We start from the raw sequence: 25183 nt of genomic DNA, 5'->3' as shown, positions 1-25183 counted from the left end.
AACAATACGTATTTATGTGATGTATAATTGATGTTGCTGTTGTTACTGTTGCAATTTAATAAATTAATTAATTTCAATTTATTTAATAAATATGTATTACTGTTGTTGGAGTAATTATTTGCTCGCTGCAGCGAAGAGCACAAAAGTCAAAATTGTGCTGCTCTCAAACAAATTTTTTTTATTTTGTTTCCTACGCGTGTATGTATAATTATTGAATGCGACAACAACAAGAAGAGTGACTGTGGTTTGAGATGGTGGCGTTTTTTGGTTAGTAGCAGCATTTGAGTTTTTGTTTTTTAAATATTTTTTTTTTGTTGATTTGCAAAATGAAATCTTTGCGCAGTTTCCTAGTTTTTAATTTCACATTAGACAGTGGTAAATAAGCGTAGAAAGTGGATTTTGGAATACTTAAAAGTTACTTAAGAATGGAAAAGAGTAAGAACTAGCAGGTACGTACATATGTTTAGATGAATACATTAAAATCTCGCCGTATAAATTAAAAATAGCAAAATTTCGCAGTATAATCAATGCATTAGCGTACCGACTAAGCATGCACTTCAATCGGTGTCTTGCAAACTTGTTTTTTGATACGGTCCATGAAATATACAGAAATGACGATTTAGCGGATTTTCCCATAATGAAAAAGAAAACTCAGCAAAATCTATTCAAACAAAAAGCAGTCAAGTATAATTGGTTGCAGTTTATGTAGGACTTCATTACAAACTGAAATAAGAAAACTTAATTGAATCTTATAATAAAAGCAGTGCGATTCGATTGTCTTTGTTTGGTAAAATTTCGTTCGTTTGCGTGATTGTACGCGACTACGGAATTGCAAGCTCTCTGCGCTCTGTACAAAATTTAATCAAATCCTCTAAAATTTTTGTATTAACAGAAGTTTTAATTTAAAGATCGAAAAGTGACAGTTTATCTTGTGAAATAGGTTTTCACAGCACTTGCTTATTGTTATTCACTTTAATAATTTGCTTAAATTGAAGTAATTGTAACCCTTTTAAATTTAGCTGTTATGAAACGCCGAATAATGAAAACGCCCTTCGAAGCTTTTCAAATTGGTTTCATTTAGAGAATTGAAATAAGATTTATTACTTCCCATTTTATTGCTATTATACCAAAAAGTATCTTTTTTTAATGAAGTGTGCAGTTCTGGTCATTTGGACGGGTTGTTGTTGTATTAAGGTTAAAGATACTCCCCGAAGGTTTTGGGGAGTGTTCTCAATGTTGATGGTCCATATTAAACCTTCTAGGCCATCCCGCCCTAAAGCTTTGTATTGCGCTTATCAACTCCTTGAATCCCTCATTTGGACGGGTCCCAACAGTTATCAGTGGATTTAACACACAAGGGCCCAACAATGGTTCCGAAAAGGTTTAATCTACAACGTATAAGCGGTATTTAAGTATTTTTCATGATCTGTTAAATATATTTAATATTTCTTATAATATTTAGCGCGCAATCTATGTCCAACTAAACTTTGACCACACAAGGATAATCGAACCCACCATACTGCATTTATTAATACGAGAAACCTTTAGCTGTTGTTATTTTAGTTTGCAATGAAGTATTAAATAAGTTATGAACAAACACACTTGGCTACATTATTTTAAATAGATTTTACTGGATATTTTTCTTCTCTGTGAAAGTATATAACGACGGTTAATTGGAATCGCGACCTAACTCGACTGTGACGACAAAAATCCACGATTGCGGGTGGTATGACAATGGAATTTCACTTTTCGATATAAGTTTAGGACACGCGTTTGTGCAGAGTTTCGAATCAGGGAGTACGTCAATTTTTTGCTGATATATTGCGTTTTCGAATAGGTTTTCTTGGGGAGCTTTTCTTTACTAGTAGTTTTTTTTTGAAAGGAAGTAACCATTGGTTCAGAAACAATTTTGTTTATCGTACAGAGTGAAATGAAGAAAACAGGGCTGTCATGGAATCCAAGTCGGTTTTGCGTTTTGTCGGAATTACAAACCAATATTGATTTAAATTGGTGTCATAAAACCGTATTGGTTTTGCTCTTTTCGAATGTAAATAAAACCGATGTTCGAATCAGCTGTTTTGTGGTGCACCGGCAATTTTGATGTTAATTTTTTTGGCAAAATTTTATAAAATAGTTGTTTTGTGCCTTTAAACAGAAATAAACAAATTTATTGACATCAAAATGGCATCAGCAGTTGTAGCATTTATATTATTGGAAGAAGAAAGTTGCGAGAAGGTCAAAAGGAAAATTTTGAGAGATCGCAGCAATCCATTTGAGTTTCCAGAGACAGCGTAATTAAATATATTTCTTAATGTGGGTTTATAAATATTTATAGTGTATTTGCAGTTACATTGCATACTATCGCATAAACAAAGAGGCTTTCCGAATGGTATTGGACACCAGTGAAGGACGCTCAAGTAGCTCGAAAGTTCTCCCAGTGCTGCAACTAGCAGCTACGTTACGATTTTTAGCTGAAGGACCCTATCAAAGAACAGTTAGCAAGGATTCTAGCATGAGTGTAGGTAGAAGCACGGTGTCAACTATTTTAGATGATGTGCTTCGTGAAGCCCTTCGCACTATCTGAATGTTTCTCCATAAATTCAGTCAAAATACTGCTTTGCATTGAATTTTTATGTTTTCCCCTATTAAGAATGAAAATATATGTAAATTTATTTTTATAAAATAAACTTTTATTTACTTACATTTTTAGAAAATACTCAACTGCAAGAGAAATACAACTAGGAAAAAATGAAATCCAACAGCATTAACTGATTGGATTGTTTCCGATAGCAAAATCGATATTATCGGATTCTGTGACACCTAAAACCGACACTAATTCCAATTCGAACATTAAACCGATAACATTGGATTTCATGACACCAAAGTAATTATTTTGTCGTTTTTAAATCCGATTCCGACAACAATTGGATTCCATGACAGCCCTGAATAAAATCAATAAAAATAAATAAAAGTGCGGACTTTTTGCACTCAACTTAACTTTAAATGTTGCAGTTTTTTGCTTTTAGAATTCAGCATTTCAAAATCAAAAATGTTTTCAAGCTGAAATGAGGTTTTCTGATCACAAACTCGCCAAAACAAAGCTAAAAATGCAGTTTTTACAAATCACCTTTACATTTTTTTTTTAACTATGGTTCGGTCGGCACTGCAGCACAGCACGTTTGTGAACTCAGCATAACAATTAAGCAATTTCATTTTGTTTTTGTGTATATATAAATTTCTTAATTTCATATGCTTCCATATGGTTTTTGCTACTTTTCTTGTAGGTGCAAAAAAAAGTTAAAAAAAAAAATAAATAAATAAATAACTTTAAGGGAAGTTAAAAAGACGAAAAATTATTGTATTAAAATTATATAATATGCATTTTTCAACTCAAAAACATCATTATTATCAAAACATTAAATTCAACATTTAAGGCGGTCAAACATTCAACTGCGTATGTGTACATCAGCCTGGTATAATATTAATTAATAATAATGAAAATGGTGTTACAGCTAAATAAGGCATTGTTTAGAAATGTGTATGAGTATAGGAGTGAGTGTGTGGGTGTGTGCTTAAACGAGTTGATATTTGCGCTGCATACGGTTTTCTTAATTCGATGACAGCTGATGATTACGAAAATCCCCGAAGTGCTGCTTACAACTTTGGTGCCGCAAGTTGGCGCAAGTATGTGTGGCTATAATTTAAATTATTCAATGGCTATCATTAAGTGTTAAAAAGTTCAATTAATTATGCAACTTTTCTTTGCCTATATCCAAACAACTAGCCCAATTTCGCATTGTATTTTAATTTGTTGCTTGCGGCACATATGTCTGACTTATTTTTTGCTTTCAAATCTAAATCTAAAATACGTAAGAGCGCACACATTTTTATACTGACAATAAGAGGAAATACTAGTGGTTGTTGCAAACAAGCAACTGGGTTCGTTAGGTTTAGTTAAAACCAAAGAATATCAATGGTGATGATGTTAGTGAACATTTAAATGCGTTTCGTGTTATTTATGTGGCTGTAGCAACAAACAGCGCCTATCACTTTCGAGCGTTTGGTTTAGCAATCATATAATGCAGTTTGCGGTTGTCGCTTTTCATGGTGATGATGTAAATGCGTTAGTTATAGGAGTATTGTTTGCTTTTTTATTATTATATTATAATTATTAAATTGTTACGCCTACATATTGTTTGTTATTGCTGCCGTTCAACATTTTTCTTTTGAATTTTTCTGCTAATTTATACATTCAGCACTTTTAGCGCTATCTTGCCTTTGCTTGCGCTTCTGATTTCTAATTATGTCTTTCTTTTATATTATCATATATATTTATGTGTGGCTTGTTCTTGTATTTTGCATTGTCTTATACACACATCTCGTTTTGTTTTACATTTGTACACAATTGTTTAGCGCTTTCCGACAGTTGGTTTCATCGTGCATGACAACATTTCTTCTTTGGCCATTTTAGCACGAAAATCAGCCATTAAATCTCGACAGCCAGTTGCAAGTTCAGCAAGTTGTGTGAAAAGTGCCTCGCCCTGTTTACAATAAGCATCCTGATCATAATCAACATAATTGGTTAGATCGTACAGCTTTAGTGATTCGGGCAAAAATTGTGATAGAAAATCATTGACTAAACGATGTTGATCCACTACCATTTCTTCGGTTTGTTGCAAATCGGAAATGGCTGCGTGTTGTACAAGCAACTCATCGGACATGTCATGTTCCTATTATGGAAGAAAGATTTATAAGTATATATCATAAAAAAATTATTATATGTGTATTCAAAATGAATGTTGATAGGACAAAAATTTGTGGCCGAACTCAAAACCAATATTTTTTCATAGACTAGCAAATTGTAAGCTCAAACCAACACTAGGCTTGTATGCCAACTTGCAAAACAGCAAGTTATATTTTTAAAGCAGATTCATTTCAAAAATTTGTCAAAACCGTATGACTCTTTCATGTCAGATTAACAGTAACTTGCCGTTCTGCAAGGGGGCCTTGGTATCCATGGCTGATATATTTTTAGGTTTCAATTGCGCTCTTATTAACTATCCACATCCAAAATGCGTCACAACACAGAATTTTTTCCATATTTCCACTTACACTTAGTGATCGCAACAATGTCAAATCATTCTCCGACAGCTGTCCATTGTTCTTATTATTATTATTGTTATTGTTATTTAAGTTATGATTATGTGATCGATTACTTTGTACGACCATATGATCTTCGTCTTCCTCCATAATAACATGTTCACCATCACCTTCACGCATCATATCTGGCATATCCTTAACAACAAGCTCCTTAACACGATCCGCATAACGTAACGTATTCAATGTATGTTCACACGAGCTCAAACCTGGCGATATCATCGCTATCATGCATGTCTTACTCTTCTCACCAATGAAAGAATCACGCAATACTTGTGTTAATTTTGATACACGGAATGGCAAATGTGCCGATTGTTTGCCTAGCGCCCGTATACATTCTTTAAGTGCTAATAGTGATTTATTAATTTCAGCGCCTTCCATACGCGTCTGTCGATTGGCCGATGATGTATCAGCACCACGTTCATTACCAGCTAAATCTATAAAAGAGAACTTGCCATGTATCTTTGTTGAACCAGGCGGACGTAAAACAATTTGAAAAACTGCATGTGAACGTGATGAATTTGAATTGGCCGATGTTTGACCTGATGTACGCGCCGTATTACCATGTTGTATAAGTTTGAGTACTTCGTCTACACTATCGACAACCTTTTCAGTTAAGCCCACAACTTGCACTTGCTGCTTGCCATCTTCTAGTACGCGTAACTTTTGTTTGTCGGAAAGTAAATCAAAGACCTAAGTAGGAGTGAAATGAATTGGTTAATAATGTAGTATGCGGAATACTGCAAAGTTACTTACTTTTCCACTATAAATCTCAAAAAAGCTAGCAGACACAACCAAATTCAGCGTACGATAACGCGAACTTTTCAAATAAATGAATACATCACGCGCAGCCATAGCATAAATTCCATTCTTACAGTCCTGTACTTTACCATTGAATTCACCGCCCATGGTATGTGTTTTACCAGAACCAGTCTGACCGTAGGCGAAACATGTCGCCATGCCACCATCGAAAATGGTTTGCACTAAAGGCTTAGCAGTATACCTGGTTTAGATAAAAACAACAAATAGTAACTAGTGCTAATTTTTCATGAGGCCAAAGCATAAACTTTTCTACAACAAGAACAGCGGCCAAGCCAATCTATTTTGCTTTGATCAAAAATATAGCTTGTACATAGTTATATTCAAATCAAAGATGGTAGGAACCCAAGGAGAAAGGGAGAGAACTGGAGATTCAAAAAGGAAAAGAAGAGTGATGTTGACTATTTTCTGTAAAAAAGCTCGATCTTGTTAGAACAGGTGCTTATCAGACGTCAACAACTCTGGAGTTTTCGTTGGCCGAAAGATGAACTGGGTGGCAGCCATTCTACCCGCATATCTACCTACCTAGCAGCAAATATATAATTAAACTCCGTTTTTGATAACATAAAACATTTATCAATCGATTGGATAGAATGTTTTATAAAATGCATGTGTATGTAAAACTAAATAAATAGCTTTTGTTTTATAGTTATTGACTGGCGCAAGACAATTGAATGACTCAATGATTGTTACACTGATAGCTTTGTACTATATACTACGTTGTATGTAAACATGTGACTAACTGAGCTTGATTAAAGTGCACAAAGTAAATAACAAAACTGTGAAATTAAATAAACGCCTTTTCTGCCGGGAGTGGGATTTGAAGAGATTTACAAGGTATAATCGAAACAGCTGTCGTCTTGTCCGTGCTGTTGGTCAAGTTGTTAAAATTGTCTCCCGAACATTTAATAAAAATTGAAAAAGTTGCGAAAATGGCGAATAAACAAAACAAAGAACAATCCAGAAACAAATGTATGTAGATTATTTTCAAAATACGGTTTTCAAAAGTTTTTGACCTGGGCTTTTAGAGTATTTGCTTGTTTTCAGACTGAGAAATGAAGTAAACATTGTAGAAGGAAAAAAATTAAAATATAAAAACATATAATTTATAAAATTTTAATTGAAAAAAAATCAAATATTAAAAAAAATATTAACAATATAAAATGTACATATTTTTAATAGAAAAACAATTTTTATTTTTAAATTTAAAGAAAAATTTAAAAAACAAAAGAAAATGTTTAATGGAAACCTTAGCTTAAAACTGTTAATGAACAAAACAGCCAAAAATTGCAGCAATTTTCAAAAAACTGGTTTTCAAAAATTTTTGTCCTCAAATATTTTTTGCTTACAAAATCATAAAATTCATATCTTGCGAAAGTCACTGCAAAAGAAGCAACAAAAAAATAAGATTTTGCAATGCATACAACCATAACATTTATCACTTATAACTAATAAACAGTTCTGGCGAAAGCGAGAAGCCAATTTACGTCAGTGGAGTGGAAAATCTGCTTTTGAGTTGCTGCAGTATATATGCAAACAACCCCACACTTCTTTGTGAATGAAACAAATTTTCTGTAGACAAAAAACTTTTGCCACAAACAACGATAATAGGTAATGATTTTAACATTTTTGGTTTTGTACATTACTCTTTTACTTATTCCATCTAGTAAATAACATTTAACAAACTGTTTGAGTGTAAACATAATGTAAAATATAGTGGTTTTCGGAGGTTGCCATGAAAATGGTATGATTTCTATGTAAGAAAGTATATTAATTCTGCTGTAGAAATGGCTTGAACAGATACAAAAACAATAAAAAATGCAATTTACAAAGTAACAATTAAAATTAAGTTAGAACGAAGATGATTTTCTTATTTCTAGATTTGGGCATTCTTTTGAACAAAATATAATGTTGACGAAAAAGTGATGTCAAGTACATATAAGCAGGCACATAGTTTTTCCATTTTTGCGTTACCCAGATCTAGATTTGGGAGTACGTCGGACAGGCAAACGGCAATAAAAGCACTAATCTAAAAAAATTTGTACGGTCAAGGGTGGCCGCTGAATGTCTGACCTCGCTGTTTTCGATAGTCTCAATCTATATCGTGATAAAAATCATGTGAAATTAAAAGAAAATGTAATAGCAAAATATCTGACAGTCGGACGTCGAGAGCAATAGGCACTTTAGGGTTTTTTTTTCATATTAGGTGGAACTGCTGAATTCAAACGGCTATTTCGGGGTATAGTGATACGACTTTAAGGGCTTGGTGAGGTTAAATCATGTTATTCACTTTCGCTTAACAGTCGGACTGCACGAGCCAGTACCGGAACGAAATGGAGTCACACCTTGCTAAGAACTGTCGGCCGCACTAGCCAAAAACATCAAGACCTCACCCCAGCGGGTTAGGGGGCTTAGAATATACACGCGGCAAGTATGCCTGTCGTAAGATGCGACTAAAATACCAAACTGATTCAAGGGGTTGCCAGCGCAATATATAGCTTCTCCAACCCAATTGTAAACCGCACCTACCCATGGCGAATCCTGTTCCTTTGGCAGCCGAGACTCTGGCAACCCCAAGTTATGAATCTGAATCTAGGGGATGTGAGGGCGTTATGACCTAGAAGGTTTCATGTGGTCATACCAAATCGTTCACGATATGGTAGGGCTAGTACCTTAATGGAACGTAACGGATATGCATTCGGAAAAGGGCTATCAACATCGATAACACTCCACAAGGCCTGCGAGGAATGTCATCGCTACAACAGCAACATTAAGAAATATTTTTGTCGGTTAAACTATGTATGTGCATATGTATATCCCCGGGACTCGACTCCTTCCCCTACCCCTTCACAAGTTCCACGTTTCAACAGGGTTGACCAAAGAGATATATGTATATAGGTGTTACAGGCGTTGGTTCCACATTGCAATTGAAAGATGGAACATACATCAAGGGCGGATATATTGGAAATGTCTGGGTTAATTTTGGAAAATTAAGACACTATATCTAACCTATTGCAGTATCCAGATCGAATTATCCCAAGCTAATCTCCTCTTGTTGCTACACTGCCGAAACAGCATGTTCACCGTCATATAGTCAAGCTTTTTTCAAGCTATTTTTTCCAACGACCCTATAAATTATCAAACAAGTGTTGTCTGATTCTCATTATTTAATTTATAAGTTCCCTGTCTGCATTATTTTCTAATTTCATTTTTAACGATCGTTCTAAATTTCACATTACTTCAGCTATCAAAAATATTTCACCGTCCTTAGTGAGTCGCCAAAAATGGCTCTTCTCTTTTCTTCTACTGACATTTGATGGTCGGTAGCAATGAAACATTTTGAGAATGCTAATAAGTATTGTCACGGATATTACCATCCCTAAGTTATCCCATCACTAAGGCGATGCTAAGGCCATGCCAAGCAGTATTTACGTTAATAATCAAATCAAGTATACACATATATAAGGCAGCCCAGAGAGATGTCACACACAGATGCATTTACTTATACGGCTATGTGCGCGCGAGAGACTGTAAACTACAAACATTCACATCAATAATTCAATCTTTATGTTTCTACATAAACGAATAAATAATTGCGTCTACACATATGTACGTATACGAGCAGCGGAGCGGCAATGCACAAACACATGCATATATCTTATCTCAGTGGTCACAAGAGAGGGCAATAATTTGTGCACGTAGTTGTGGCTGGCGATTTTGTAGCCGAAACAACTAGTAACTTCTGGAAATCGAAGAGCCTAGAAGTATGCAGCGTAAACTATAAAAGCGGTGCAGGCGAGTAAGAAGAATTCAGTTTGATTTGAGATTTGGATTAAGCGCTATCTAGCGAGCTATAGCAGTATTATTTTAAATAGTAGAGCTTCATTTGAGCTGTCAATCAGTTTGGTTATTAAGTAAGCTATTCGTTGCAAAGTACAAGTGTTATTGTGAAGTACTTGAATAAAGGCCATTTTGCATTATTACATATTGGAGTTATTTATTCAACAGTTTAGCGATACGAACTTAGCAGAGGGTTGCAAATAAAAGGATTTGCAGCAAATTCGTTACAATTGGTGTCAGAAGAGGAATTGTTGAATAAATTCCAGAAGACAACAAGGATATGGCAAAGCTCAGTGAATTAAAGATCCAGCAACTGAAGAAGGAGTTGGAGAACCGTGGATTGAATACAAGCGGCGTTAAACTCGAACTTCAGGCACGGCTACGAGAGGCAATGGAAGCAGAAGGAATTGATGTGGAAGAGTATGCCTTTCACCTTGATGGCGAGGAGACAACAAAAATTGAAGAGAAAAACGAAACATCGCAGACGGTTACCAGCACAGACTTGAACATGATTTTGGCTGCAATATCTGCTCAAACATCGACAGTAGCATCAATGTCGTCACAAATGTCATCACAACTGGAAGAGCAGAAGACATATATGGCATCACAATTGGAAGAACAGAAAACGTATATGTCATCTCAACTGGAATCGCAGGAGAACCGTATAACATCGAAGATTGAAGCACAAGAAACACGTATTTCAGAAATGTCGACACAAATTTCTTCACAACTGGAATCGCAGGAAACCCGTATAACATCAAAGATTGAAGAACAAGAGGAGCGCTTATCATTGCAGGTGGCACAAATGTCTTCACAGTTAGAAGCACAGGAAGCAAGGGTAACATCAAAGCTGGAAGCGCAGGATGCAAAAATCGCTCAATTTCAGGCAGAAGTCGATGATTTGAAGGGTCGTATGGAGCAGTTACAATTAAATCGTCCAGCAGTTTCAGCGAGTAATCCAAAGGTAAAAACACCATCCTTTGACGGTTCTGTTCCTTTCCAGGTCTTTAAGCTACAGTTTGAGAAGACCGCAGCAGTGAACAACTGGAATGCGGAAGATAAAGTTGCTGCACTATTCGTGGCATTGAAAGGGCCTGCAGCGGAAATCTTACAGACGATTCCAGAGTACGAACGGAACAGTTATGAAACATTGATGGCTGCTGTAGAACGACGTTATGGAAGCGAGCATAGGAAACAGATATTCCAAATTGAGTTGCAAAACCGTCACCAAAGAGCGAATGAGACTTTGCAGGAGTTTGCCGCGGATGTTGAAAGGTTGGCTCATCTCGCGAATGCGGACGCACCCGTGGAATACACCGAGAGGGTAAAAATCCAGAGTTTCATAAATGGCATACGGGACGAGGAAACGAAGCGAGCTACATACGCAAACCCAAAGCTGACATTTGCTGAAACGGTATCACATGCATTGACTCAGGAAACTGCCTCCCTATTAAGTAAACCAGCATATAAGGCTCATCGTGTAGAAGTAGAAAGGCCAGAATGGGTAGACACAATTTTGGAAGCACTGAAGGGATCACAACAGAAAAATGCCGGAGTTATTAAATGTTTCAAGTGCGGTAACCCAGGTCATATTGCACGACATTGCAGCACCGGTCCCAATAGCTCCAACAATGTGGGTGGCCGTAAACGCAGAGCTGAAGGAGATGAGCAAATCTCCAAGTCCACTCAATCGTTAAACTAAAGCGAGTCAGCCGCAAGGGGCGACAGCTGGCTCCCTCAATTGAATGCCCCATAATCTCTATCTCACAAATTGGAAGAAGGTCAAACAATCTTACTGTCGGAGGACATGTGGATGGAAAGGAACGTTTACTGACTGTAGATACGGGTGCATCTCATTCCATCATTCGAGCGGATTTAGTCAACAAGAAGATAACACCATTGCATGGAGCAAGATTGCTTACAGCCACTGGAGAAGACAACACGGTTCTAGGAGAAGTATCATGTGAAATCGCAATTGGGAACGTCACGGTAGTACACAATTTTATAGTGGCAGAGATTGTTGATGAAATCATAATTGGAGTGGACTTCTTAATCGACCAGGGCATCAAGATCGACATGCAAAGCAAGACGATGCGATATAAGAACATGGATGTACCACTTAATTTCGGCTACGAGAGAGGCTACAGCAGTAAACGAGTGCTGGTGGAAGAGAGTCAGCGAATACCACCAAAATCCGAAGCAGTCATCTGGGCAAAGGTTGATGGAGATTGTGGGACAAACAAATTGTGGGTTGTCGAAGCAGCAAACAAATCAGCACTGAACATACTTGTAGGAAAAACCCTGGCTATGACAAAACAAGATGGACGTGTTCCGGTAAGAGTACTCAATGAGTTCAATTCACCACTCAAACTGACTAAAGGAGCTATTTTGGGAAGATGCCAAGAGGCTGAAGTAGTTATTAACTGTGAACAGCTCCAGGAACACGTTTCAGCTAGTAATACTAATCTTTCAAATGATCAGCACTGAACATACTTGTAGGAAAAACCCTGGCTATGACAAAACAAGATGGACGTGTTCCGGTAAGAGTACTCAATGAGTTCAATTCACCACTCAAACTGACGAAAGGAGCTATTTTGGGAAGATGCCAAGAGGCTGAAGTAGTTATTAACTGTGAACAGCTCCAGGAACACGTTTCAGCTAGTAATACTAATCTTTCAAATGACATCACGGCATGGACGCAAGGGCTAAAGGAAGCATATCAGAGTAAGGCAAAACAACTGCTCCTAAAGTACGCGAACATATTTGACCAGGATGGTTCTAAACCAGGCCGCACCAACGTTGTGAAACATCAAATTGACACTGGAGATGCGAGGCCGATCCGTCAAGCTCCACGTAGTGTTCCAATGGCGAAGCGGCAAGTTGTGAGTCAAATTATACAAGAAATGAGCGACAGCGGCGTCATCGAACCATCAGCTAGTCCCTGGAGCTCACCGGTAGTACTTGTAAAGAAGAAGGATGGAAAAATGAGGTTTTGCGTGGACTACCGGAAGTTGAATGACGTTACGAAAAAGGATAGCTACCCATTGCCAAGAATTGACGACACTCTGGACTCGCTCTCTGGTATGAAATGGTTTTCCACACTGGACTTGAAAAGCGGCTACTGGCAAGTGGAGGTAAAGGAGGAAGACAAAGAGAAAACAGCCTTCAGCGTCGGAGATGGTCTTTGGCAATTTACAGTAATGCCCTTTGGACTATGTAATGCACCAGCTACTTTCGAGAGACTCATGGATCAGGTATTGAAAGGACTACATTGGAAAACATGCTTGGTGTACCTGGACGACATCATCGTATTGGGCAAGAATTTCGATGAACATCTTAAGAACTTGGAGGAAGTTTTCCAAAGAATAGCTGGCGCTGGTCTGAAGTTAAGTCCCAAAAAGTGTGCGGTGTTTAAAAAGGAAGTAAATTATTTGGGTCACAAGGTAACGACAGAGGGCATCTGCACTGCGAACGAAAAGATAGAGGCTGTAAAAGATTGGCCAAGACCACAGAACCTACATGAATTAAGAAGTTTCCTTGGGCTGTGCACATATTACCGCCGATTTGTACAAAATTTTTCCAGCGTAGCCCATAGCCTCCATGATCTTACAAGAAAAAATAAAGCTTTTGAATGGAAGAAGGAGCAAGAAGTGGCTTTCCAAACATTGAAGGAGCGTTTGTGCACTGCCCCAATGTTAGCATATCCGATTCCAGGAGCAACATTTATTCTAGATACAGATGCGAGTGGATATGCTATAGGAGGCGTTTTATCACAACTGGTCGATGGACAGGAGAAGGTAGTTGCATATTACAGCCGTTCGATTGGAAAACCAGAGAGGAACTACTGCGTTACGCGGAGAGAGCTGTTGGCATTGGTAGAGTGCGTTAAACATTTTCACAAATACCTCTACGGCCAGCGATTCCGTGTCAGGACAGATCACGCAGCTTTAAAATGGCTACTGCAGTTCCGTAATCCGGAAGGACAATTGGCACGGTGGATCGAGCGACTACAAAGCTATGACTTTTCCATTGAGCATCGAAAAGGTAGTACCCATGGAAATGCCGATGCAATGTCACGAAGACCATGTAGTTTGGAGTGCAAGCACTGTTCAAAAGCCGAGGCTAAAGAAGACATTATAGATGTCCGGCTAATGACTATAACATGTACAGATGAATGGGACAAGGAACAGCTAAGAAAGTGTCAGCTAGAAGATGCAGATCTGTCACGTGTTATGCAAGGGCTCGAACGAAATGAAAGACCAAACAGAGAAGAGATGTCAGCAGAGAGTCCCATTGCGAAGTCATATTGGGCACAGTGGAACAGTTTAGAATTGATATCCGGTTGCCTTCATCGAGTATGGGAGAGTGAGGATGGTAAATACAAGAATAAACTGATAGTTGTTCCCAGAAAGAGGATTCCTGATGTGCTCAGCGAGCTGCATAATGGTCCAAGCGGAGGTCATCTTGGAATCACGAAGACGCTCGAGAAGATTAAACAGAGATTCTATTGGGTTGGTTGCCGTCAGTCGGTCACTGAGTGGATTGCGAACTGCGAGGTTTGCAGCAGAGCGAAAGGGCCCAGAATACGAAGTCATGGCCAGATGAAGCAATATAACTCAGGTGCGCCATTTGAAAGGATCGCTATGGATGTCGCCGGTCCATTTCCTACTAGCAACGGCGGAAACAAATATGTACTGGTAGTTATGGATTATTTCAGCAAATGGCCAGAGGTATACCCAATCCCAAATCAAGAAGCGGAAACGGTAGCAGAAGTGTTTATAAACAATTGGGTTGCAAGGTATGGTGTACCAATGGAGTTACATTCTGACCAAGGCAGGAATTTCGAATCAGCTGTGTTCCAGGAAATGTGTAAGTCATTGGGCACTCGAAAAACACGGACAACTGCATTGCATCCTCAATCCGATGGTATGGTAGAACGATTCAATAGAACATTGGAGGAGCACTTAAAGAAAGTAGTGGACAAGTACCATAAAGAATGGGATACCCGCATACCATTATTCTTGATGGCTTACCGATCAGCAGTGCATGAGACAACGGGCCAAACCCCTGCAAAAGTAATTTTTGGCAATGACCTTAGACTGCCAGCTGATTTGAAGTTTGGGATAGATGCCAATGCGGAGAGAAATGTCAGGAAATCCACTAGTGATTTGGAAGAAGAGCTCAGAGAAATACATGATCTGATAAGGCAACGAACAAAGATTATGAGTGACAAGATGAAAGCCAGATATGATAAAGCAATTAATTCAGAAGGTTTTCAGGAAGGAGATTTGGTGCTGTTATACAACCCACAACGAAAAAAAGGTTTGTCCCCGAAATTGCAGTGTAATTGGGAAGGCCCATACAAAGTTGTAAACCGGATCAACGATGTAGTGTACCGCATACAAACCATCGGTAAACCACGAACCAAAATGAAAGTGGTCCATTTGGAAAGGCTGGCAACGTTTAGATCGAGAGATTTGTCTGATCGTGACGATCAGACTTAGGTGGAGGGCAGTGTCACGGATATTACCATCCCTAAGTTATCCCATCACTAAGGCGATGCTAAGGCCATGCCAAGCAGTATTTACGTTAATAATCAAATCAAGTATACACATATATAAGGCAGCCCAGAGAGATGTCACACACAGATGCATTTACTTATACGGCTATGTGCGCGCGAGAGACTGTAAACTACAAACATTCACATCAATAATTCAATCTTTATGTATCTACATAAACGAATAAATAATTGCGTCTACACATATGTACGTATACGAGCAGCGGAGCGGCAATGCACAAACACATGCATATATCTTATCTCAGTGGTCACAAGAGAGGGCAATAATTTGTGCACGTAGTTGTGGCTGGCGATTTTGTAGCCGAAACAACTAGTAACTTCTGGAAATCGAAGAGCCTAGAAGTATGCAGCGTAAACTATAAAAGCGGTGCAGGCGAGTAAGAAGAATTCAGTTTGATTTGAGATTTGGATTAAGCGCTATCTAGCGAGCTATAGCAGTATTATTTTAAATAGTAGAGCTTCATTTGAGCTGTCAATCAGTTTGGTTATTAAGTAAGCTATTCGTTGCAAAGTACAAGTGTTATTGTGAAGTACTTGAATAAAGGCCATTTTGCATTATTACATATTGGAGTTATTTATTCAACAGTTTAGCGATACGAACTTAGCAGAGGGTTGCAAATAAAAGGATTTGCAGCAAATTCGTTACAGTATAATTAGTATTTTCAGCTATTTGGCTATTTGCTGTCATTTCTTCTACTTTCCTGTAGCTGCAAAAGACAATTTTCAAAGTAAAGTTTAAACAGTGAGCAGCCACAAACATTTGGTCGTTTAATGAGCTTTTATGGCATTATAAACAAGGAACATATGAAAGCGATCCCACAATCACGTGCACGATTTGAATTATTTGATCATATATATATATATGGATGTATATACAGTCTCAGATTGACGATGCATGTTTATGCGAAAACGATCGTGAAGTCAGTGAAACGGTTGCCATATCAATTTTTTTCCAGGCCAACATTTATTATGGAAAAGGACTTAATTTGTAAAAATGTCAGGCAATAATATTATGAAGGGAATATAAATGTTTCCCAAATGGTGGTAATTTCGTAATTGATACAAAAGGTTGCTTTGAATTGATTGGTCAAGTTTACACATACGATATTGACAACATAGGGCATTCCCTCGTCGCCCTCTTATTGTTGGATTATTGGGGAGTCCATTGCTGGATATGAATGTGGTACGGTCCGGTACTAGCACCTTCTGAACACTGCTACAACAACAACACCAACAACAGCAACAGCACCTTCTGTTATTGGTCCGACTGAATCGAGATCGATTTTTTAACCCCTCAAACTTTCCGGTCGGTTGATTTTAGTAGCCTCGTACGAACGGCATGCCTACCGCAGGCATATTCAGGCCTTGGAGAGCGTTGCCTCGATGTTGTTGGACCTTCTTTATAGTAACAATGATAAAATTGAAATAAAAAATCTAGAAAACCATAGAATATCAGACCATGAAACGATCTGCTTCAAAATGCCCGTTCAAAATGAGAATATATGAAAACCCCGTATGCTGGGATAATTATACAAAGGAAAGTCTGGTTGCTCTTCTTAGGAATTACAATATATCGGAGCTGAATAAATGTGATATAGGACTTAAAGTTGAAACTATTAACAATATCTTAGGGGATATAATGGCAACGCTTACCTACGAGAAACGAGTGCAAATTAAATTAGTAAATAAATGGTATGACCGGGAGCTTACGGAGTTAAACAAATTAAAATATGAGCTTTACAAAATAGCACAGAGCACAAATGAGTGGGATAGTTATAGTTATACAAAACGTAAATATTAAAAACTTGTAAAAATAAAAAAGAAGCAATACATGGAAAATAAAATAGCACTTAATTGCAACAATCAAAGACTAATGTGGAAATGTCTTAAAGATGCCATAAACATGAGTCATGACACAGCCCAAGTAAAACGTATAGTAATAAATAGTACAGCCATTGAAGGAGACCCCGATATCGCGACCCATTTGAATCAGTTCTTTGTCGAGAGCATCACACCAGCTACATCAGATGAATCCACAGAGGATATTAGGGGGGTGTTTTTGAACTGAAGCAAATTAATGTGGAACAGCTGTTGAGAACAGCAACTAATTTAAAAAATAAGTATGGATGAACTGGTAACAGAAGGTGTATACAAAGACAGTATGGCATATTTGGGATGCGCTTATACATGTATTGTTAATGAGAGCTTTAGAGAAGGTGTAGTCCCAGCATGCTGGAAAACATCGACAGTGATGACAGTTGAAAAAGTTAAAGGGACTAAAAAACCAGAGGAAATACGGCCTATTAATACGTTGCCTAGTGATGAAAAGATTTTAGAGAAAATCGTAAAAGACCAGCTTCTCGATTACCTGAATAAAAATCTAATTATTATATGTGAACAATCAGGGTTCAGAACCAAACACTCTTGTGAAAGCGCTCTAAACCTAGTTATAGCGGAATGGAAAGAAAGCCTATCAAACAAGTTAGTAACAGTGTCGGTCTTCCTGGACCTAAAAAGGGCATTTGAAACCATCGACAGGGTCATCCTACTGAGGAAACTGCATAACATTGGGGACAGCACTGCGGTGGTTTAAAAGCTACCTTTCTGGCAGACAACAGAAAACCATAATTAGAAGCACATCGTCGCCGGAAGTTGATGTTGACATAGGTCTTGCACAAGGATCTATTCTTGCTGCAATATTATTCATTGTATATATAAACGATATAAAGTGCTGTCTTAGCCACTGCAAGATACGACTCTTCGCAGATGATGCATTATTGACAATAAGTTGTTCGTCGGACATAGAAGCTATAACTAGAATGCGAATGAGAAACTTAAGTTCGATGAGCATCTTAAATATACAGAGGCAAACATATCAAAAAAAAATTGGATTTATGTTCCGGACATGCAAGCACGTCATATTATAAAATTATGGTTTATAGGTCCACTATAGAACCTCATTTCATATACTGCCCTACGATATTATTCATGTTAGCCGACTCGAACATCGCAAAACTACAGGTGAAACAAAATAAAGCAATGCGGTTTATTCTTAGAAAACGATATGATACCCCAATACATGAAATGCTAGAAAGTTTAAATTGGCTGAGTGTAAAGCAACTCATTGTATACTACATTCTAAAATTCATACACAACATGAAACTAGGCAACCTGTCGAAATGTTTAAATGACCGAGTAACATACAACAGCGAGGTTCATGACTACCACACAAGAAACAGGAATAACTTTCGTCTACCAGCTGTTGGAACAGAATTCGACAAGAACAATATATACTACGAGGGATTGGGAGAGTACAACGATCTACCATCTGAAATAAAACAATGTCTAAATATCAATAAATTTAAGAAATTATTATATATATAAATTATTATATATATAAATTATTATATATATAAATTATTATATATATAATTATATTTTTTATATATTATATATATAATTATATTTTTTATATATTATATATATAAATGATTGTTTGACCTTCTACTACTGTTATATAAACTCTTTTTAATTGAAAATTATTTTCTATTTCTTAGTTCGGTTAGCTATAAAAGCGTGTTTTTTTTAGTTTTTTTTTTTTTTAACTATAATTTATTCACAATAAACTGGATCAGCGGAATACTCATAAGCCAAAAAGAAACTATTATTGGTCCAAATATAGGGCAATGGCAGCTGTGGTTAGTGATACAAACATTGCCAGCTGTTTGTCATTGTGACTTGCTATATAATTCAAGAAACAAACCAGCAAAATCAAGCAAGTGCTTCCATATTTACTGTAGAGTAATAATATTTTAGAAAAATAAGTGTAATTAAACACAAAAGCACGGTATAAAAATGAATCGATTCTTGAAGGTATTCGGAAATAAAAACTGTAATGTAATTGCAATGGTACATGTTGATGCATTACCAGGTACACCGGATTATAAAGGCAACTGGCGCAGCATTGTGGATAAAGCTATACGGGAAGCACAAATTTATGTTAAACACAAAGTGGATGCAATATTAATTGAAAATATGCATGATGTACCGTATCTACCTAGTCGTCTCCTTGGACCTGAAACGGTAGCTTGTCTCGCTAGGATATCTAACGAAATTCGGCAAACTGTACCAGCTGAAATACCATGTGGTCTACAAATACTTGCTTCTGGTAATAAACAAGCATTAGCTGTAGCAAAAGCGTGTGATCTACAATTCATACGAGCTGAAGGTTTTGTTTTCGCACATATTGCTGATGAAGGTTATACTGATGCTTGTGCTGGAGAGTTATTGCGGTATCGTAGGCAAATAGATGCCGATAATTTGTTAATTTTTACAGATATAAAGAAGAAACATAGTTCCCATGTTATTACGCAGGATGTTAGCTTACTGGAGACAGCTAAGACTGCGGAGTTTTTTCTAACAGACGGTATTGTTATAACAGGTAACTCAACTGGTGATGCGACTAGTATGAAAGATGTAGATGATGTGGCCGGAAAACTAAGCTTGCCACTACTTATAGGCTCAGGCGTAACAACGGAGAACTTAAAGCAATATTATACAAAAGCTAAAGCTGTCATAGTTGGTTCGCATTTTAAGGTTAAGGGCCACTGGGCAAATGAAATTTGTGAGAAAACGCTTAGTGGATTTATGAATGAAATCAACGAATTGAAATAAACGGATTACAATGTTTGCCTCTATCAGCAACCAAGACGACTGATGTTTTTTTTTCGGTATGGAAATGGACGATAGTTACTCTAATGAAATATAAATAAATTACTTACGAATAAAGTCTTCGATATTCACTTTAAACCTCAAATAATTAGTTACAATTTACAAATTTATTATTAAATTATGTTATAGCAAAAGTCATAAGAAAGAGGAAAAGATGCAGGTAAGTCGACTGAGAGTGGTTCCAAGGGCTGTGGTTCCAATACATACCTTTTCAGCATATTTAACATAATTGTAAACCCCTCAGTTACGAGGCTGTTATAAAATTTAGTAAATACATATATGTACTACATGAATAGCAGAGGTTCTGATAACCCCTTACGGAGGACCGAAAAACGTAGCTATTCCAACAGGCTACGGTGGTTGCCTTCAAAGAGTTGATTGCGATATATGTTAGGTAGCTTCGCTTTAGAAGATACCAGATTGGTCGTAAAAGGAGTAGTTGGTGTTCAGGAATCTTTTAAGCAAGGTATCCAAAAAATCAAGTTGTTAAAGTAGCAATGCTTTACCCCCCTTATTAGGCACGATCACTAATAAAAATCCGCTAAAGGAGTCCAAGTGAAAGGAGCTCGAAAGGAGTCCAAGGAAACTTACAGTTTCAATAGGGTGTTAGAGAAGTTTCTGTTGGAAGTTCTGGAACCACAATATAGTTGGAAATATGGCTTGTGCCTAAAGAAAGTTTGTTCATCTGGCGCACATGGCTCCTTTATTTCAATGTAACATTGTTTAACCTGTCACTTGTCGGACATCTAACATACTTTATCCATAGCGCAGCACCTATCCCAGAACTATACTGAATTAATGCGGTCTACTTGCAGCAGCGAAAAGAATTTCTTCTCATACATATACATACACATATCACAGAAGAGAACAAAGCTGCTAGGCGTTTTCTTCACAGATTTAATATTTACGTTGATCTCAGGGGAGCTGAATCTAGGAGGTTTCTAATTGGACTATCTGACGGTGACGTAGCGAGAGGAATAATTCTTGTCAACATATCCTCCACCAAGTAATGTAAAATTTTATGATTTTTCTTTACTTAAAGGCAATTGCCTACCGCGCCATTCAACAAAAATTGTCAACGGCGGTAAACTAATTTGGAAAAAAAAAAAAAAATACATGTACATACATTAATACATACATACATACATACATACATACATACATACACATTTATGGTTTAAATTAATGTTATTTTGAATAACTTACTTGTAGACCACAGCATTGTCACACCGGTCATCGAATGCGTAATCAAAACGAAATTTATGATTCTCAAGGAATTTTGTTAGGTCGACCTTGTTGCGTGGCTCATGCACAATGAGCGTATCCTTACGCGGCACTGAAATCACATCAATCTCTTTGCGTGTCATCTCTTTACGGCTAAGTGGCCGCTTACGTACACACACTGTTATTTGATGATCCTCATAAACCTGGCCATCGACAAGTGGGTTAAATTCCAAAGTACTTTGATATTCACGTATCATTTGCGCTGTCTCCCAATTAGGATTACCCGGATCCTGATTCATAAGAGCATTCTTTTCTTCCTTAATTTCCGCTTGACGTGCGCGCCGCTTTTCACGATTCTCCTTCAAACGTTCAACTTCTTTGACAACATAGGAACGACGCGCACCCACATTTCCCGCCACTGAACTAGACGCTATGGATGATGAATTGCCTGCGCTAGTGCTCATAGTAATTCCACCGCCAACAGCACTGCTACCACCTCCACTACCAGCAGCTGATGCTAAACGCGTTGCATTGTTAGTAGTTCGTGAACGTACTATACCCGTTGTTGGTGGTGGTGGTATATTCTCGGAATGTTCTGATACAGCGGATGAAGAAAGTAAACTTGTGGCATTGATGGTAGCACGATTGGTACGATGCCCGATGGCACCCTGTGTTGCATTACGCGATAGATTGTTTGGCGCTGTCGCTTGTTTTTTCGGTTCGGGTGCAGCATTTTGTTCAGGTTCAGGATCTTGCAGTATCTCCGGATTTAACGCGAGTATGGCATCCAATTCAACTTCTTTGCCTTTAGTTTCGCCACGTTCATACCATTCGACAGTGATCGATTTGCCAGTTTCATTAATTTTAGATACTACAGCGGCGTGCACCCGACCATCTGTGCGTTTAATTTTGACGCTTTGTCCCACTGTAACGAATTCCATTGTGGTGGGAGTTGGAGCTGGTCCACTGTTGCGTTTGTGCGGTTGATTACAACACTTATTGGCTAATGTGGCTGGTGTTCCGGCTGCTGAAATCAGTCTTTTACTTGTCAGTTCTTGCTGTTTGCTTTTTTACGTTTTCGTATGCGTTGGCTGTTTGCACAAATGAAAGGGCACTGCTACTGTTTCGTTATACTGTACAAATTATCCCTTCGGCACTTATGCCTTCAATTCGATTTCCGATTTCTTATATCTTTTTTGGGCGTGTCTGTTAACAAAAAAAATAGTTTAATTACTTTTAATAATTACTTCTATTCGATTTTATTTCGTTTTAACACCTCAACGTGGGGGTTTCACTAAAAATTTTTCCGTTGCTACGATTACTCACTACGGCTTTGCAAGCAACAACTACAACCCAATGGCCGGGTTGACGAGGGCAACAACAAAGTAAACAGCTGCGCGGCGGGCGGTGATCCTACGGAATTCTTCACTCGTTTTCAACTGTTCGTTGTCTCTTGTTTTATGATTGTTTGCTTTGTTGATAATTCGCTTTTTACTTGTAGTTGTTGGTATTTTTGCCGAGTGAAAACTCAATTGTTGTTGCTGTTGGCTGCCAATTCGAAATACAACTGACATTCGAGCCTCGAAGCGACTGTTGGCATTTGCTGTATCCGCCTTTTTTCGCTTAACGTTTATTTTCCCTTTTTAATATCTTGCTGTTTTACCAGCTTTTTATTTTTATATTCGCTGCTGCCAACAGTGTTATCCAATTCAGACACACACACAAAATATCGTTGCAAAGGATGGTTTGCAGTGCAAATTTTAAATAAAGCGTTGATAATAAAAACAGATGAGTGAAATACATGAAAAGTGCAATAAAGATATTTAAAATATTTTTTTTTGAATTTTTTTCAGTTTTCCAATGAATTTTGACACAAAATGCAAATGAGTTTTGTTTGAATTACCGAAATTCTACACATTTCTTTTTTACAAATTGTACTTTCTGTGTCTTGAAATGGAAAATTTCGGAGCTTTCAAATATGTGACGGGCACAGAGTTGTTTGTGCACAGCGACTTTGTGCTGTCTTTATTTTGGGTAAAAGTCTAGAACAGGGGTCGACTGCTAATTTTTTCAAAACTTTAGAAAACAAAACGCCCATTACTGGTTCTGAATTCTCGGTTAAAATTAGGCACTAAAAATCAATTTGTTAAACACTAACTTTGGTAAAAAGACAGTGAGCCGACAACCCTGCAACTAACATTTACTCAGCCGCCTTTTCCCATTCCACATTTATTGCAGTTTCCCTTTCGAATTTTCAGCTGTCCGCAATTGTGCAATACACAAGTACCCATCGGCGAACAGAATGAAAATAGAATATTGCAAATGCAGTTATTTTCTATTAAAGCGGCCCAAATTAAAAAACGAGAGTAATGTAATCATTAGAACTATCGCTGCATAATATTTTCCCACACCAAAAATTTCAATTTTTTACAACAAAGGCCATTATAAAAAAAAATTGCATTTACATGCAGCAGCAGAGTAAAAGACGAAGCAACGCCACTAACAAAGTAACTGCATAAATGACTGCAGCCAATTGGTCACCTTTTGTTTCAACTACGGCTTTCCAATGATTTTTATTGCACTTTTCTCACTTTCACTTTGTTAAAATGCAAGAAAATTAACAACTCACATTTTATAAAAGATTTTAACTTCAATAGGAGCAGATGTTGCGACGGTTATGGCTGCCAAAAGCTAGAGATGAAAAAAAATGCACGAACAATTTCAAAAAGCAGCAGAAAAAATTTGCGTTCCACATCAGTGTTGCCAGGAAAAAAATTTCTTAGGGGCTAGAATCTAGAAAAAAAGGCTAGAAAGGCTGAATTTCTTCACGAAAATCCAAACCCCGTTGCAAAAAGAGCTATTTTATATTTTTAACAACAAAAATATGTTTTATTTTTTAACTTTTGTTTCGCCATTTGGCGGTAAGGTATCGTGCGATATTTAAGTTTATGTTGGGAAGAGATATATATGAAGGACCTTAGACTTCAAAATCTATGTTTTCGTCCTCGAAAGATGAATTATTATTATTGCTACATTCATAATATTTTTTGCATCCATTAATTTTAAGAGATCGTTGTTTATTTCAAAGTCATGACAGCGTTTATTCAGCCGTTCTTATTGTCAGAAGCGAATTCAACATAACTAAATTCATTTTGTTTCTGTGTTTGCTTTTAATTAAACTCATGTTTGAAAAAGTTCTTTCACCTTCAGCATTACTTATTGGCAGCAAAAGAAATGTAAGCACAAAATCGACAAGATCTGGGAAATGGTTTTCATTTAACGCGTTCTTAAACTCTTTAACCTCAAACCAAAAACTTAAAGCTGAAGTCACATTTTTCCAATTTTGTAGATAGATATTCTTCCACTGCATTTCTAACCTAGTCATTTGTGAAACATGAAAACAATTGAGGTTTCACAATTCTCAATGTGTTTTCAACTGAAAATAAATCTATTTTGCTAAGCGTTTCTATATTTTGCGGCAAGCGTTGCCTTAATTGCTCTATTAATTTAATTATGAAGTCGCGACATATATTACGTATCTTTGTTTTAATAAATTCTTTTTTAATTCGTATATATTCTTCAAAGGTATAATGAAAATAAGGTACGGGAAACAAAAATTTATTATAATTTGAAGTGAAAGGGTCTAAACTCTTAAAAGGTGACACTATGCTCTTGCACAGCTTGAAAAGCAAATGTACAACCACATGGCACAGATTATCGATTAAAGTGTTTGTTATCAGTTGAGTACCGACTTGCAACATCATTCATAACGAAACAAATAAAATAAAATTTCGACACACATAAAACGCATTACAAATTTCACAATACGTATTG

At 37.2% G+C, this 25183-nt stretch overlaps 2 protein-coding genes across 10 annotated transcripts; one reads left to right on the top strand and one right to left on the bottom strand.

Annotated features, from left to right (window-relative positions):
- Window positions 1-3353: 3353 nt before the first annotated feature.
- Klp10A (kinesin-like protein 10A) lies at window positions 3354-24100 on the bottom strand. Of its 8 annotated transcripts, none has more exons than XM_067780630.1 (6): window positions 23979-24091; window positions 22626-23034; window positions 21332-22555; window positions 5914-6160; window positions 5113-5850; window positions 3354-4730 (listed from the first exon to the last, which is right to left on the bottom strand). In XM_067780630.1, exons 3-6 carry the CDS (start codon window positions 22288-22290, stop codon window positions 4410-4412), a joined length of 2265 nt encoding a protein of 754 aa, XP_067636731.1. In that variant the 5' UTR covers window positions 22291-22555; window positions 22626-23034; window positions 23979-24091; the 3' UTR covers window positions 3354-4409. The 8 variants fall into 8 exon arrangements, with proteins under 8 accessions (XP_067636731.1, XP_067636732.1, XP_067636730.1 ...); XM_067780631.1 differs by having other exon boundaries at window positions 22626-23037; window positions 23979-24039; XM_067780629.1 differs by having other exon boundaries at window positions 22626-23037; window positions 23891-24030.
- Window positions 5512-20197, top strand: LOC137249300 (uncharacterized protein F13E9.13, mitochondrial). Of its 2 annotated transcripts, none has more exons than XM_067780635.1 (2): window positions 5512-6589; window positions 19195-20197. In XM_067780635.1, the coding sequence occupies exon 2, from the start codon at window positions 19250-19252 to the stop codon at window positions 20066-20068; it is 819 nt and encodes a 272-aa protein (XP_067636736.1). In that variant the 5' UTR covers window positions 5512-6589; window positions 19195-19249; the 3' UTR covers window positions 20069-20197. The 2 variants fall into 2 exon arrangements, with proteins under 2 accessions (XP_067636736.1, XP_067636737.1); XM_067780636.1 differs by lacking the exon at window positions 5512-6589 and having other exon boundaries at window positions 19059-19835; window positions 19914-20197.
- Window positions 24101-25183: the final 1083 nt, after the last annotated feature.

The sequence above is a fragment of the Eurosta solidaginis genome, chromosome 4, assembly GCF_040869045.1.
Source record: "Eurosta solidaginis isolate ZX-2024a chromosome 4, ASM4086904v1, whole genome shotgun sequence".
Classification (NCBI taxonomy): Eukaryota; Metazoa; Arthropoda; class Insecta; order Diptera; family Tephritidae; genus Eurosta; species Eurosta solidaginis.
This window is presented reverse-complemented; position numbering and strand designations above follow the sequence as displayed.

Coding starts and splice junctions, on each gene's coding strand:
- LOC137249300 (XM_067780635.1), top strand. CDS start 19,250: ATGAATCGATTCTTGAAGGTATTCGGAAATAAAAACTGTAATGTAATT.
- Klp10A (XM_067780627.1), bottom strand. CDS start 22,290: ATGGAATTCGTTACAGTGGGACAAAGCGTCAAAATTAAACGCACAGAT. Junction 5,851..5,913: donor TTGAGATTTATAGTGGAAAA/GTAAGTAACTTT, acceptor ACTCCTACTTAG/GTCTTTGATTTACTTTCCGA. Junction 4,731..5,112: donor CATTGTTGCGATCACTAAGT/GTAAGTGGAAAT, acceptor CTTCCATAATAG/GAACATGACATGTCCGATGA.